The sequence below is a fragment of the Sarcophilus harrisii genome, chromosome 3, assembly GCF_902635505.1.
Source record: "Sarcophilus harrisii chromosome 3, mSarHar1.11, whole genome shotgun sequence".
NCBI lineage: Eukaryota > Metazoa > Chordata > Mammalia > Dasyuromorphia > Dasyuridae > Sarcophilus > Sarcophilus harrisii.
The window spans coordinates 49,828,348-49,845,418 of record NC_045428.1 but is presented as its reverse complement, the minus strand read 5'-3'; the positions used below and the strand labels follow the sequence as shown (position 1 = coordinate 49,845,418).

The following is a 17,071-nucleotide window of genomic DNA, read 5'->3' as shown; positions in this document are numbered from 1 at the left end:
AATTCAGTAGTACATTTAAGTATAAGAAGTGTCTGACACATTAATAATTGCTTAAATGCTGTCAATGTTTCCTTATGCTTGAAGATACAGACAACAGAATTTTTCAGGAGAAACAACTAAATTTAGGGCTTTTTAATCACAACATTCTTTATAATAATTGACTTTCTTGGTTACATACATGTAAGACAGCTCCAGGATACTTCAGGTTGAAGTTGCTTTCTCCCTGTTCCACTATCAGAAAAGTCACTGGTATAGGGTATATAGCTTTTGTTGAAGACAGGATTATGTCTCCTCACTGGTTTTGTCATTCTTAGACTGAATACAGGTCTTTGTTCCTATTGCTTCTTCTAGAAAGTGACTTTCTCTTCTCTATAACATGTAATAGAAAACCTCAAACGGACAGGGAGCATAGTATGTGTAAGGTAACACACCAGAGGAGCGGCCATTTTGGAAAAAATACACTTTGTGGCATTAAGACACATGAAAACAAATCAGTGCCACAAATTGTTATCTTTATTAATAATGTTGCATTCATTTGTTCATGTGTTTTATTAAACTGTTGCTATTACTTGCCAACTATAGCTTCCATTGGGGAAATGTCTTAACTAAGCATTCAATGCTTTGCCCAGCAGGTCCTTAATAAATTGTTGAATTGAATCATTTAGTTGCCTTTAGTGTTGAGAAGCACTATTGGATCCTATGGGGAATATATTAAGCCAATTAAGCCAAGGCTGTTTCCCTAATAAATTTACAATGTAGCAAGGGAGTTTTGACAAATACAAACATGTAATGCTTACATGTGTATGCACTATTCATATACATACATAACATGCATGCACACATAATATAACACAAGGGCATAGTAGAATATAATAAGTTTAAGAAGGATGTCCTCTATAAAATGAAAGAAATGAAACATAATTTGTTACCAGTACTGTTGAGGTAGGTCTTGAGGTATTGATAGGATTTCAGAAAGTGAATGTGGGAAGGCATTTTTTAACATGGGGTACAGTGTGAAGAAAGGTAAGGAAATTGGTAAATGTTGACTGTACAAAAGTCAGAAGTTTTTCAATTTGATCAGTATGTAGCATGAGAGGAAAGAAATAATGTGAGTGAGGTTGAAAGTTAGGCATCAGATTATAGAAGGACTCAAATTTCAGGCGCCTTTGGTAGGTAATAGGGAACCATTGAAAGCTTTTGAGCAGAGGAGTGATTTAGTTCTCTTCATAAAGAAATTATTATGACAGAAGTGTAAAGGAGTATAAAGTTTGTAAAGAAATGAGTGATGATGGAAAGAGTCATTAGAAGACTGTTGGAAGTAGTCTAAGTGAGTTTGATGAGGTATAATATATTCAAATGGTGAAATTAAAAGAAAGAAATTGCTATAAAAGATGTCAGTAGTAGTATTAACAGGACTCGGAATTGAATAGATGCCAAAAGATGATGCAGAAGTCAGATAGCATGAACTAGGTATGGAGCAACACTTTCTATTTTGATCACACTTCAACACCCTTCTACCCACAGTAAAAAGTTCTCTCTTGTCATAAAGAAACAGTTAAGTAGCTTCACACATTAAATCTAAAAATAGATTTCTCAATATGTTGTGGTTCATTATCTCTTCATCAAAAGGTGGGCATCATGCTTCATAATCGGACTTCTGGAATGGTGATTAAACATTGTCAGTTACATAAGTTTACATTTTAATATTTAATAAATTTATTTATCCCTGCATGTATAAAAGATACATACAAAATAGATACAAAGTAATCTTGGGAGAAAGGCACTAGCAACTGGGCAAGTAGATTAGAAAAAGTCTCATGTAGAAGTTGGTATTTGAGCAGAGCTTCCTTTAAAAAGACTTTTAAAAATTTATTTCATTAAATATTTCCCAATTAACTAAAAAAGTCATTTTTAAATTAGCATTCTAAATTTCTTCTCTCCTGCTTCTTCCTTGCCCATTGAGAAGTCAAGCTGTATATGTTGGGCTAAGTCATGAAGGAAACCACGGATTTCAGGCAGGGAGCCTGAGAAGCAAAAGCAATTTAGGCTTTAGAAAAGCCAGTGAAAAGATACAGGATTGCGTAATCTGGAATTTGAGTGTATGAAGAAAGGAATAATGTGAAAGCAGACTGGAAAGGTAGGAAGGGACCAAAATGTCAAGAGAAGCAAAAGTTGGTTAATAGAAAGAATGGTGGTAACTTTGGCTATAATATGGAATTTTGGAAGAGGCTAAATTCTTAAGGACAAATAGCAAGTTCTGCTTTGAATATGTTATGGTTGAGGTGTGTGTGGAAACATCTAGATTGTAATGTCCAATAAGCAACTGGTGATATGGAACTGGAGCTTGGAAGAAAGAGAATGTAACAATTTATCAGCTTAAGATATCTTGGATCTGTCTTGATTGGGCCAGGGGAGTACAAGACTCAAGGCAGGAAAGCCCAAAGTCCAAAGTGGAGAATTTGACTAGAGGCTCTTAAGCCAAAATACAGCAACGTTGAATATGATGTCTTGGTTCAGAAGGCCAGTGGATCAGCAAAACAGTTGTGGGACCATCAGTGCAACTACAGAATGCAAATTGTGAACCCCAGCAAAACAGGCCGGACTTAGTCAGGCTCACCCAGCACAATGAGAAAATAGCCCCAATACAGTCAGTGAAAAGCCCCTATTGCACTGCAGAGGAAGCTCAGAACAATTGTAGGAGCAGACCTCAACCTTTAAAAATGAGCAAAAAAGCAAAAAAGAGCTCTGACCATAGGAAGCTACTATGGAAACGGGGAAGATTAAATCGCAAACTCAGAAATGGATAGCAAAGGCAAAATGCCTTCAGGTGCAGGCTCAGAGGGAAGAAATATGAACAAGTCTCCAGCTAAAAAAGATCTTAAAAGAGATAGAAGAAAAATGGAGAGAAGAAATAAGAACTATGCAGAAGACTTATGATAGTTTCACGGAAAAAAACAGCTTGGCTGGCCAAAAAAATCCAACTCCATAAAATTAATTTGGCAAAATGGAAAAAAATATGCAGAAGAAAAAGTAAATTAGGCAAAATGGAAAAAGAAAACAACTCCTTAAGAAATAGGATTTATGAAATAGAAAAAAAAATCCACTGAATAAAACAACTCCTCTAAAAGTAAAGTTGGCCAAATGCAAAAGAAGGTTAAAAAAGCTAATTGAAGAAAATAGTTCACTAAAAATGAAATTGGACAAATGGAAGTGAATGACTTGGTGAGACATCAAAAATCAGGCATATAAAATTTAAAAATAGAAGAAAATGTAAACACCTCATTGGAAAAACAGTTGGCCTGGAGAATAGATTCAGGAGAGAATCTAAAAATTATTGGACTACCTGAAAGTCATGGTGAGAAAAAAAAAAGAGCCTGGACAGCATCTTTCAAGAAATTATCAAGGAAAATTGCCCTGGTATCCTAGAACCAGAGGGTAAAATAGGAATTGAGAAGAGGGTATTAAGTCAGCTTTGTTATATCCCTGTTTGATGGACATGATATGCATGCAAAGGAACCTCATTCAGAGTGGTCAAATAGGGAAGAGGACAAGAAATAGTGGCACAAAGCTAAGAGTGAGTGTTCTGGAAGAGGAGGAGGTGATTAATAGTATCAAGTAGTGAAGAGAGGTCACATTGGAGGTCTCGCTGTGGGATTAGAGGTTGGCGATGAGCATGGGGGTGAGGGTATAAAATGATGTCTTGTCTAGCTAGCTGCAAAGAAATTATAATAGGTGGAAAGAATTGTAGGATATTGTAGAGGAATGACAGTGGAAAGATTATTTGTGGAGAAGTTGGAGAATAGAAATGTGCTTCAGAGTAGGGAGTGGACCAGAAGAAAATAGACGGGCATATTAAAGGGAGCCAAAGGGAACATAGGCCTTAGATTAGGATGTGAAAAAGATTAAGTTTAAAGGGGATATAAGAATGTCCAGAGTAGCTTGTGTCAAATATCTATAGAATAAGGAGAGAGCTGAAGAGGTTCTTTGTTGTATAGCATTGTGATAGTCTGTAAGATAGACCGTTCTCTTTCAAGTGGTTGCGTGTCTTAATGCAGAGGCCCCAAATAAATCTTGGTACAATCAACACAGTGTCTGCAAAACAGGAATTTGTAAAGGATTTAATCTTCTATGGGAAATTATTCTCTCTTAATTCTAGGCGAGACATTCTATGTGATGTTGACAAATGTTTTTGGTACATATATTCTGTTTTATTATGCCTTACTTAGTATTGATAGAGGATTATAGATGCCCTCAAGAATCATGAATTCTGTTGTGGCCATAACATATAGAGAGGACAGGGGGTCTTATTGGAGGAAAGAGCCTCTTTATTCAAAGTTCTGTATTCTGTACTCTTCAATCACTTGTATGATTTTGAGTAGTCTGCAGTAGAAATTAGTTTGCCTGAGTGTGACATTATTAGTTTTATGTGTTTTTGTGAAGAATACCTTTAATACCCATTAAACATTCTGATAAAGATTTCATAGGGCTACAAGAAAGAAGTATGTAACCTAAAGAGCAATGGCGAGACCGACTTTGGGCACAAATATGCCCCAATGTACTAATAATCATTTGTTGTTCAGTCATTTTCAGTCATGTCGTATACTTTTTGACATCCTTTGGTTTTTTTTGTTTTTTTTTGTTTTTTGTTTTTTTTGGCAAAGATACTGGAGAGATTTGCCATTTTCTTCTTCAGCTTATTTTACACATGAGGAAACTGAGACAAACAGGGTGAAGTGACTTGCCTAGGGTCACAGCTAGGAAGGATCTGAGGCCAGATTTGAATTCTGGAAAGTGAGCCTTCCTGATTTCAGGTTTCTGGTACTCATCAACTTTTGTCACCTAGCTGCCCATATTTTTAATTGTATCTTATAGTAATAGCTATAGTTAGTATTTATATAGATAGCACTTTAAGGGTTGCAAAACTTTTTTACATATATTATCTCATTTGATCCTTACAATAATCCTGCAATCCTGGGAAAGATAAGTGCTATTATTTCAGAGGAAACTGGAACATAGGGAGGTTGTAACAGATAGGAAATGTGAAGCAGTATTCAAACTCTGGTCTTCAGATTACAAATTCAGCACCCTACTGACTGTGCCACTTAGCTGCCTAGAACATATATTGGGGAAGTGGGTGAATGAAAAAAATATGGGCAGCTAGGAGAGGATTCTGGGAATAAGGCAGGAAATCGCCTGTTGCTTCCTACAAGATTTCCCCCACAAGTAATTTGAAATAATGCCTTAAAGAAATGATACAAGACAATTAATTCCATTAGACCTGTGATGGAAACTGTGGAGACTGAATGTGGATCAAAGCATAGTATTTTTACCTTTTTTGTTGTTTGATCTTATTTTTTTCTCTTTTCATCAGATTTTTCTTGCACAACATAATGAATATATATGGAAATGTGTTTAGAAGAATTGCACATTTAATCTATATCAGATTGCTTACTATCTAGGGAAGTGGAAGGAGGGAGAAAACACTAGAACACAAGGCTTTGCAAAGGTGAATCTTTACATGCATTTGGAAAAATAAAAACCTGAATAAACAAATGAAAACAAAAAGCCCCAATACAATAATGTCTTCAAATGAACTTTGGACTAGTTGTGATAAAAAAAAAAATTTAGTCTAGACACTACACTGAAAGAACTTATTAGGGAAAATTGTCTTGAAGTTTGAGAACTAGAAGATAAAATAGAAATGGGAAAAAAATTCACTGAACATCACTTGAAAGGCATCCCAAGATGAAGGCTCATAGGAATGTTTTGAAGCTCCCAGGTCAAGGAGAAAAGACACAAGCATCTAGAAAGAAATGACTAAATTATTGAGTATTAGAAATTCTCAAATCAACTACAAAGGACTTAGGAAGGGAGATGCTATTGCCCTACAGAGAAAGAACTGTTAGAAGTATATATAAGGTGGTTTTACATGCATGCATATGTGTATGTGTGTGTGTGTGTGTGTGTCAAATGGTGTCTTTCTCTAGTGCAGTGGAGGTGGCAGTTGGAAGATAGTGCATAATTTAAACTCTTAACAAAAAAATTTGAGAGAAGGAATACTTGATTAGAAAAAAAAGAATCGGTAGATAACTTTTCTTCTTGAATCATATTTTCCCATAATTTTCTTCCTTACCCTCAATTTCTTTCTACCTTGTCATTTAAGTCACCAAAACCCATTATATGTTGATTTGATTTGGAAGGTTTTAATCATATTCTTGGTAGAATCTCTCTACCTTGTTCTCGGGTATATAAATTGAAATTATTTTTATGGTGGCATTTTTACGAAGGCTAATTAATAACATTAATCATATGAAACTTCTTTTCCTGCCTCTGGGTGTACTTTCAAACTTTCTGACATGTCATTTTTTTAAAAATTTCATTTCCAAAGACTACATTTTCTTATTTAGCTGCAGCTTCCTTCTTTTGGTTATGTTTATAGCAAGAATGTCAAAATTGATATAATTAAGTTTTGTTAGAAAAATGTGTTGTCATTGGATGAGTTTAGTTCAGAATCCCGGTAGTCTTAAAAAAAAAAAAAAAAACCCATGTGATTCTAAGCATCCTCTGCACCCTGCTACTGTGGTCATTATCATCAGTATGTTGGGTGGGTCACCCCTGGTGAATTAAGGATACACAGGATGAAAGTCCTGCAGTTTGTAATTTTCATTGTTACAGAAGCCTCCTGCATTAATGAAATGACAGATTATTTGAGTTTAGGAGAAGCTTTGAACCAGCTTGAACTCCTTTCAAGCTTTAATATACTCTTGGTACTTATTAGAATACTGTACCATGGTTGTTTTTTCATTCACAGATGCATTGAAGTACTGATGAAAAATCAGTCACGTGGTGCAGAGTTGTTGTCATCTTTTCTTTGGGTATGGAGGGTTAATAATACTTTCTTTCCTTATATATTAAGTTTCTAGTCCCTTGAGATCTTGAGAATTGATATTTCGTTGTTGCAAGGTTTTCTTCTGTGGATTTGTTCTGGTCCAGTTACTCTTCCCAAATTCATTCTAAGTATTATTATCATATTATTATTATCATTGATTATATTGTAATCAGTATATATTATTATCAATAAATTATAATCATTGATGAAGTTAAAGTTAAAGTCCACTTTGTAGCAATATTTTCGTCTTTATTTTTTATGTAAATAATATTTAGTTCTGGTTTATTTAGTTCTTATGACAATTTCTAACTTTTTTTAATGGCTCATTTTCTCCTTTACCTTAAATATGACTATACTGCCTTCCCATTTGCTAATGAGATGATTTTTTAATTCTCTTGCAATCATTTCGTTAAACTTTCGAGAAGTGATAATAAATCAATATTTGCTTTCTTTCTAGTTTTTCAGGACCCACAGCTTGTTAAAAAAAAAAATTAGGCTAGGGTATTTTTTTTGGGGGGGGAGGAAAAGAGATCCTCTTTTTATAATCTAAGATTGGTTTTGACTGGCATGACATTATGGATAGTGAGGAAATGATTTCCATTATCATTAACCAATTATTTCCTGTCTCAAAGTCAGTTTAATTTTCTTTGAATTTTGTTTCGTGTTTTCTGTGCTTGCCAGATCTTTAAAAAGTCTTCATTGGAAACAATGGATATTACTCAGTTATTGATAGCATATTAATGTAAAGAAATATTATGGTGCTATAAGAAATGACAAAAGGGACAGGTTTCTCTGAACCCTGGAAAGACTTGTATGAACTGCTGCAGAGAAAAGTAAGAACTTAGGGGGGAAAAAAATTGCTTCAATATCATTTGAAAGACAACTTCTAATCTCTTGGCAGAAAAATGATGGATTAAAAGTGCAGAATGGTAAGGTCATTTTCAGACATTGTCACTGTGTAAGCCTGTTACAAGAGAGGACTTTTATTTTTTGGCTGGATTAGAGTTAAAAAGGTTGGGGATAAGTCAGTCAATAATATTGACTAATTAAGCATGATAAGTAAATGATAGGTATTTATTAATAGTAGTCATGGTGATAGCCTACAACTACTGAATGAGAAATAATTTTATAGGTCCTGCCAATGTACTGATTTGTTTTTGCATGAGTATACTTATTTGGAATTTACTTGTTTGCTCCCTGCTCTTTGCTGTCTTCCTTTAATTCCTCACTTTAATGTTGCAGCTATAATACAACTTTGCCTCTTGACTTAGAAATTATTTAAACTTCTTTTTTATCTGCTGTACTGGTCTGGAACCGCAGTGCATTTTATACATCTTTGTTTCCCAACAAAATAACTTGAGTATTGATTTAGTTTAGACTATCCTAGCAATATTTTCCCAGAATTTTTGTACTTGTTGATATTCTGAAAAGATGCTGCTAAATATGATGAAATACTCTTGATAATGGTTTTTTATTTGTATGTTCATATTAGTCATAAATAGATTTCAGTATGAGATGACCAGGTCTTTCTTAGAATATTTCTTATTCCTTTTAGTGAACAGTGAAATCATGCTTTGTTTGCTTTTCTAAGCAGGAGTGGCTATGAACTATACTTTATTAGTTCTAACTCTTAATTTTATTGGGTAGCTAATCTGTTTGTTATTAGTGTTACAATTTCAATCCAAATTTACCAAAACCATTCTAACAGTTCTTCTGTAAGTTATTTGCATCCTCCCCCCCTTTAAAAAAAAATAAACAACTTTAAAAATCTTAAAAGACTGTCAATAAAAAGTTATTTATAAAATAAATAAGAAAAAAAATCTTAAGATAGGTGAGCAAGAAAAAGTTTATTAATTTAAAAAATACATTTAAAATGCACTTTACAAAGAGTGAACCCTTCTCAAATTATTTAAGACTCTTAGATTCTATTTTCCCCTCCTTCAGATCAGTAAAGATGAAAAGAAAGATTGTGAAGAAGATAGGTACATTAGCTTACTCTTGGTGAAACTATAAGTTGGTCCAGTCAGTTCTGGGAAACAATTTGGAACAATGCTCCAACAGGCACTAAGCTGTGCATGCCCTTTGACTAAGTGATTCCAAATAGTAGGTATAAACTCTAAAGAGCTTTAGGACAGATGGGCAAGACCCAACTTGCATTTCCTCTTGACCAAAAATTAAATTCTTGCTTTGTCGCTTACTTTTTTTCCCTTTTTGGAATTTTTAAATTCTTTTTATTAAATTCTTTTTATTTTCTTCCTCTAAGAATGTTGTGGATTGTAACACTATTTCTGGACTACCTTGTGTAACTGGGGAAGCAGTGGGCCAAAGCAGCTCATCCCAACTTGACTCCCTAACCCTGTTGAGTTCCGCAGTCTTTTGATAACAATAGTTAGATTTTTAATTCTCCCCCATATACACTTAATGGCCCCACTTTTCGTTGTTTCAGAGTTATTTTTAGAAGTAGCAGAATAAGTTCTAGTCAAGTAGTAATAAATAATTATTAAATGCCTACTATGTGCTAAACATTGTGTTAAAGCACTAGGGATTAAAAGTGTGTGTGTGGGGGGGATGTCTCTACCCTTAAAGAATTTAAAATCCAATTGAGGAGATAACATGCAACTATCTATCTCAGGGATCCTCAAACTTTTTAAATAGGGGGCCAGTTCACTGTCCCTCAGACTGTTGGAGGGGTGGACTATAGTAAAAACAAAAACTTAGTTTTGTGAGCCTTTAAATAAACTTCATAGCCTTGGGTGAGGGGGATAAATGTCCTCAGCTGCCGCATCTGGCCCATGGGCCATAGTTTGAGGACCCCTGATCTATCTCATCTATCTACATACACACACATTAAGTTATATACAGCATAAATAGGAAATAATTAACACAGAGAAAGCACTAGAATTAAGAGGAACTGGAGAAGATTTTAATTGAGACTTTTAATGGAAGCCGGAAGTGGAGGAGGAACAGTGTTCCAGGATTGGGAGACAGTCAGAGAAAATACTTGTAGCTGAGAGATGGGGTGGCTTGTTTGTGAACAGCCAGTGTCACTGGATAGAAGAGTATGTGTTAAAGATTAAGATATAAGAGACCCTAGAAGCTGGAGAGGAGGAGGGCTTTGTTAGGATTTTGAATGCCAAATAGAACATTTTGTTTTTGATCGGGTGGCAATAGGAAGCCACTAGAGTTTGAGTTAAAGAGGTAGCTTTAAGGGCTACAATCTAGTGATGGTATTGTCAGAGAAGAAAAAAGGGGTCTGTTCAAGTGCTGTTGCACAAGTGACCGAAGGCTTTGGCTATAATTTGAACATTGGAGTAAGAGATGTGAGAAATAACTCCATTGAACTTGGAAGGGCTGAAGCTAAAATTCTTTAATTTCACAACTATAGGTGTGGCTATCCTATTGCATTAGATCTCGTGCAATCAATACTTTTTTTTTTTTTTTTAATAACTGAAATGCAAATCTCTCCCTTGACATTCCACTGGCTGAATACTAGATGTCACAGGAGTACATAATTCCTTCCTGTGTGTATGAATCTCCTTCCCTGATACATCATTACTTCTCCCTTGGCTGGTCACTTTATTTGGAAGTAGTTCAGTTCTTTCCCTGATCCCATATTGGCTGAATTTATCCTTTCAGAACAGTCTAATAGTTCCATTGTGAGTATGTTGTCTCCTCTGATCATATTTACATCTGTGCACCTCCCCTTCCTTTCCCCCCACAGGTAGTTCTTTTCCTCTAATTGTCTTCTGATTTGTCACCTTGATTACATTCTTTTATTTCCTTAAATATACTTACGGTTCTTGAATTTCGATATTTTATATCTCTGTATTTCTCTTAATTCAATTTTCATAACTATGGAAACTAAATCCCCATCCATTTCCTATAGGAGAAAACTCACGGTTCTTGCCTACTTGATCTAAAGAACTATTCATTTTCCTCTAGGCTATTACTACAAATTCTGTTTTTTGTTTGTTTTTTGCCAAGGTAATTGGGGTTGTTAAGTGACTTGCCCAGGGTCACATAGCCAGGAAGTGTTAAATGTCCGAGACCTGATTTGAACTTGCGTCTTCCTGACTTGAGGGCTGGTGCCCTATCCACTGTGCCACTTAGCTGTCCCTATTACTAAAAATTCTTACTCATTTCTCTTTATTGGCATTTTATTTTAGACTATAATTAGTAAAGTCAGTGACATCTGAGAATGTGTGTTTTAGTGCTTGATTTTTCAAGGTAACAGTTCATGGGTTAATTTTAGCTACATTTTAATTTAATTTAGCTAAATTTTCTTACTGTATGCCAGCTTTTTAATCTTGGTTGTTAAGCAGAGAGGGAAGTTGTCGAAAATACCAAGGACAAATACACAGTTAGGAGGAGCAAAGTTGATTGAAGGAAACTGATCAAAAGAAATGAATTATTCAACATTCTTTTTGGTGTTTGGAGTGGATATACTTAGTTGATTTCCTCAAACATTTATTAAATCTCAGAAAGGAAGAAAATATTTATGTGCGAGCTTTACAAATACTTTATCACTTAATCCTCCCAGCCTGTGGGGTTGATGCCATAATTATCTCCCCTTTTACAGTTAAAGAAACAGTAGGCAAACAGAATTAAATGACTTGCTCAGGTTCACACAGCTAGCAGGAGTCTGGGATTCTCTTGACTCCAGGCCCAATATGATCTATCTACTTATACCACTTAATTATAAAATAATTAACAGTCCAGCTAAGTGTGGTAAGCCTCATCACTAGGTTGGCTGCACAACATTGAATTTTTTGGGGGGTTTAGTAATTCTGAAATATTATGTTACAAAAGGTTGCAGTCTGCATTGGTCAAGGGAATAACCATGTGTATGAAATTAAGAAGCCTTTAAGTATATAGAGTGCATACAAAAGACAGATCGAAAAAAGTTCTGAAGCTTTAATGAGAATTTCCATTTGGAAAAATCATCTTTGTAGAGGTTGCTACTCCTGAGTTGGTCTTGAAGGAAAAAGAATTTTTGATAGGATTCTCCACAATATACTTTCTGCTAGGCAATACAAATGTACTATTTTCAAATCACTGAGATTAAATAAATAACATTTTAATTTTTCTATTCAAATATCCAGTTGTAATAAATAATTTTTTGTTATCAGATGTTCCCATTTTGACTTTCTCTTGGTACATGTAGGGTGTGAGATGTTAATCAGTGTCTAGGTTCTGTCACTCTGTTTTCCAGTTCTCCCTGCAGTTTTTGTCAAATAGTGAGTTCTTATTCCAAAAGCTGGAGTCTTGGGTTTATTAAACAGTAGATTACTAGAATCAATGACTATTAGTATATCTTGTGTATCTAACCTATTCCACTGACCCATCACCGTATTTCTTAACCAGTAACACCCAGTTTTTATGATTGCCACTTTGTAATAGAATTTTAGGGCTAGCATGGCTAGCTAGCCCAAAGTGAAGAATTTTAATATTTTAATAGTGATATTATCAGAGAAATCGTTTCAGGAGGTCCATAGGAGCAAAAGTGGCATTGAAATAGAAGGGGAGGAAGAGGTATATGAATGGGAGTGGGAGAAAGTATCCCAAATCTGAAGGCTTAGAGCAGTTCTTTTGGGTTCTGAACCCCTTTGACAGTCTGATAAAATTTATAATAGACTCTTTTTTTTTTAAAATTAAAGCTTTTTTCTTTTTTTAATTATAGCTTTTTGTTTACAAGATATACATGGGCAATTTTTCAGCATTGACAGTTGCAAAACTTTTTGTTCCAATTTTTCCCCTCCTTCTCCCTACCAAGTCCCCCAGATGGCAGGTAGACCAATGAATGTTAAATATGTTAAAGTATATGTTAAATACAGTGTATATATATATGTCCGTACAGTTATTTTGCTGCACAAGAAGAAGCGGACTTTGAAATAGGGTACAATTAATTTGTGAAGGAAATAAAAAATGCAGGCAGGCAAAAATAGAGGGGTTGGGAATCCTAAGTAGTGGTTCACACTCATTTCCCTGAGTTCTTCTGCTGGTTGTAGCTAGTTCAATTCATTACTGTTCTATTGGAACTGATTTGTTTCATCTCATTGTTGAAGAGGGCCACGTCTATCAGAATTGATTATCATATAGTATTGTTGTTGAAGTATATAATGATCTCCTGGTCCTGCTCATTTCACTCAACATCAGTTCATGTAAGCCTCTCCAGGTCTTTCTGAAATCATCCTGCTGGTCATTTCTTACAGAACAATAATATTCCATAACATTCATATACTACAATTTATTCAGCCATTCTCCAGTTGAGGAGCATCCACTCAGTTTCCATTTCTGGTCACTACAAAGAGAGCTGCCACAAACATTCTTGTACATACAGGTCCCATTCCCTTCTTTAAGATCTCTTTGGGATATAAGCCCAGTAGTAACGCTGCTGGATCAAAGGGTATGCACAGTTTGATAACTTTTTGAACATAGTTCCAAATCGCTCTCCAGAATGGCTGGATGTGTTCACGATTCCACCAAAAATGTAGCAGTGTCCCAGTTTTCCCGCATCCCCCTCCAACATTCCGCATTATCTTTCCCTATCGTTCTAGCCAATCTGACAAGTGTATAGTGGTATCTCAGAGTTAAAAATTACTAATTAATAATGACTTTGGAGCGTCTTTTCATATGGCTAGAAATAGTTTTAAATTCTTGTCTGTTCATATCCTTTGACCATTTATCAATTGCTGAATGGCTTGATTTCTTACAAATTAGATTCAGTTCTCTCTATATTTTGGAAATGAGGCCTTTATCAGAACCTTTGACTGTAAAAATGTTTTCCCAGTTTATTAAAGCTTTTTATTTTCAAAACATGCAGTTTTCAACATTCACCTTACAAAACCTTGTGTTCCAAATTTTTTCCCTCCCTTTCCACCACCCCTTCCTCTAGACTGCAAGTAAGCCAATATTTGTTAAACATGTACAATTCTTCTATACATATTTCCACACTATCATGCTGCACAAGAAAAATCAGATCAAAAAGGGGGAAAATGAGAAAGAAAATGCAAGCAAATAACCAACAAAAAGAATGAAAATGTGTTGTGATCCATACTCAGTCCCCTTGGTCGGTCTCTTTCTCTCTCTGGCTCGCTCTGACTCTCTGGCTCTCTTCATCACAAAACCATTAGAACTGGCCTAAATCACCTCATTGTTGAAAAGAGGCATGCCCATCAGAATTGATCATCATATAATCTTGCCATTGCCATGTACAATGATCTCCTGGAAACCTGCACACTCTTAATAATATTTGTTTCCTAACTTTATTATTGAAGGAAATGTTAAATTTCAATTTCGATATTAGTGAAAATGAAGATAGAATTTAAATTCTAAACTAAGGAGTTTGTACTTTCTTTACATGAAAGGCATTTGGTAGCTGCTGAAAATTTTTAAGCAGGGGCATAATGTGTTAAAAACCAGTGTTTTAGAAGAGTTAATGGGGAGATTAGAGACAGGTAGATTATTTTTCAACTTAAAATAGTTATAATGACAGGGACCTGATTAAGGTAAGGACAGTAATATGGGATTTGAAAAAATATTGGCGAGGTAGATTTGACTGCAGTTTGCAAAAATGCTTGGATGGAGAAAGTTTAGAAAAAAAGACTTTTCAAGCAGAAGCTAATTGAATGAGATGTGTTGTGCTTGCATGCGTGCGTGCACACACATACACTTTAGATCAGATGGCCTCTGATGATTTCTACCCTGAATCTATTTTTCCTTTAACTAGAGGAGTCTGCATTGATGAAATTAAGATGTTTTTGTTCTAAGAGACTATTTAAATACCCTTTTGTTACCAGTTAAATTGATTCCTCTATTCTATATTATTGACAAGTTTAATAGGAAAACTTACATTTTGAAGTCAAAAGAACTGAATTCAAATGAAGACCCTCCTATTTACCATTTGATTTTGGGCAAATCACTTAATTCCTTTTTGCCATGGTTTCCTCATTTGTTGTAGTATAAAGCCTTCATTTTAAACCCTTCTCTTGCTTATTAGTGTAAAATGCTGGCCATCTTCCAAATAAGACCATTGAATTTTTAGTACCACAGTCAATACTAATAACCTGAGAACAGACAATAAATTCTTTGGATGAAATTTGAAATTCTAATTAAAGTTATTAGTCAATAGATTTTTAGAACTAGAAAGGCCTTTGCAGGTCCAATTAGAAGAGCTTGCAGTTCAGATGTAGAACCTGAGGCTGGAGCTGTGCTGGAGCCTCAGGATTAAAGATAAAAGGAAAGGGAAAGGAGGCAGCCTTACTCTGAAAGAGTGAACATTGTACTCCTTATTTTGTAGGTGTAGGAACAGGAACTTGGGTGGCAAGGAAGGATCTGTTCTTTGGGTTCTCACAGTCTGAGTTTTTGTGCTGAGATTGCCATAATGATCAGCTAATAATAATAATAATAATAATAATAATAATATCCTGACATAACCATTAATTTAGGATTCTTTAATTTTTGCTCTTACAGATAACAGAAAGGGAAAAGTTATTATATCATTCTTCACTAAGATTTTTACTTTCTGTGTCTAGTAAATTTAGCACCGATAAGAATATTGTGGCCTTTTGCAGTGATTAAAATAATTCTTTCGGGACAGCTAGGTGGCACAGTGGGTAGAGCACCAGTCCTGAAATCAGGAGGACCCAAGTTCAAATCTGGTCTCAGACACTTACCACTTCCTAGCTGTATGACCCTGGGCAAGTCACTTAACTCCAATTGCGTCAGTAAAAAAAAATAATAATAATAAATCTTTTCTATCATTGGTCTGTTCACACACTACTGCCATGGTAATATTAATGCACATATTTGATCATGTTATACCTCTTACCTTGCTACTTTATAACTTTCAGTTACTATGTCTTAATTGGAATAAAATACAAATGCCTCAGTCTAGCTTTCAGGGTCCTCTATGAGTTGATGCTATCCTAACCTTTCCCAACCCTTGTTTTATGCTGCTTCCCTTATCTGAGCTCTTTCCCCATCTTATCCTGCCTTTTAGAATTTCATACGTTTGTTCATTTCATCCCTCATCACTTTTGAATTCTTTTTTTCTTTCAAAACACAATTCAGGCACAGCTTTTCTTGTTCTGCCCAAATAAGGGAGATTCCTCCCTCTAATCTCATTTCTGTTGAGATTTACACTTTGCTCATTCTAATAATATAGTTTTATATTATTTGTATGCATATATCAGCTAAGTTGCTAAATTGTCAGGCATTTAATTTTCTTTTTGGTATCTTCAGTATCTAGTATAGTATTTTTGTAGGTATTTAGGATATAATCTGTTTGAATTGGGGTGGTAGCAGTATTAATGTTTCTACAATTTACAAATTTGTATGTTGGGCTCTACCTTTAGTTCTTGAAAAGACATGCCAACAAGGTTTGAAGGGTAAATTCTCCCAAAAGAAATGGCATGTCTTGTTTAGTGTACAAAACCTTTTTTCTGTTTTCAAATAGATTTTATTTTTCTTATTTTCACAGGTCAGATCATCAGACACAGTACATTCATCTGGCTCTTCAGATGCACATGTAAGTGTAAAAGATAAGAATGGAGTAATTGGGAAACAAGTATTCCTTTCCTTATTTCTATAACATTTGTGGGTGTTACATTAAAATTTTGGTTGCATATTGTTAATTCTGCTTCATATGATTTTTGTAATTTTAGTAGCCTTATTTTTATTTTATGACTATTTAGGAGAAAGTTTTTATAAAAGCCACCTTAAAATCTTAAATTGAAATTCCTCTATTGAAATGCTATAACTTTCTGAAGAAATTCTTAAAACCTTTTTTTTTTTTTTCTGTTATGGACGCTTGGCAGTTCCGTGAAGCTAAATGACCATTTTTCAGAATTTTTTTTTTTCTTCTCATTTTATTTTTTTCTCAATTACCTGTAAAATAAAGTTTTAGTATTTGTTTTTCTAAAGCTTTGAGTTCCTAATTCTTTTTTGAGAAATTTCTTCTTTTTGAAAAAATAAGCAATTTGATATAGATGATACACACCGCAATCATGCAAAAACATTTCCATATTGGCCATGCTGCAAAGGAAAACAGACCAAAAAACCCCTCCAAAAATAAAGTAACATATCCTTCTATCTCCCTTTAGACTCCATCAAGGAGATAGAATAACATTTTTCATTATATTTTGTTATTGTTCGCTTGTTTCAGTTGTGACCCTATTTGGC

General features: G+C 34.7%; 1 protein-coding gene across 3 annotated transcripts in view; it reads left to right on the top strand.

Moving 5' to 3' along the window:
- The window catches only part of U2SURP (U2 snRNP associated SURP domain containing), an 87,696-nt gene that overhangs the window by 4,093 nt on the left and 66,532 nt on the right, over positions 1 to 17,071 (top strand). For all 3 annotated transcript variants that reach the window (XM_023500789.2, XM_012546539.2, XM_012546538.3), the window contains exon 2: positions 16,371 to 16,418. In XM_023500789.2, coding sequence (XP_023356557.1) covers positions 16,371 to 16,418 — 48 coding nt within the window. The remainder of the gene's footprint in view (positions 1 to 16,370; positions 16,419 to 17,071) is intronic.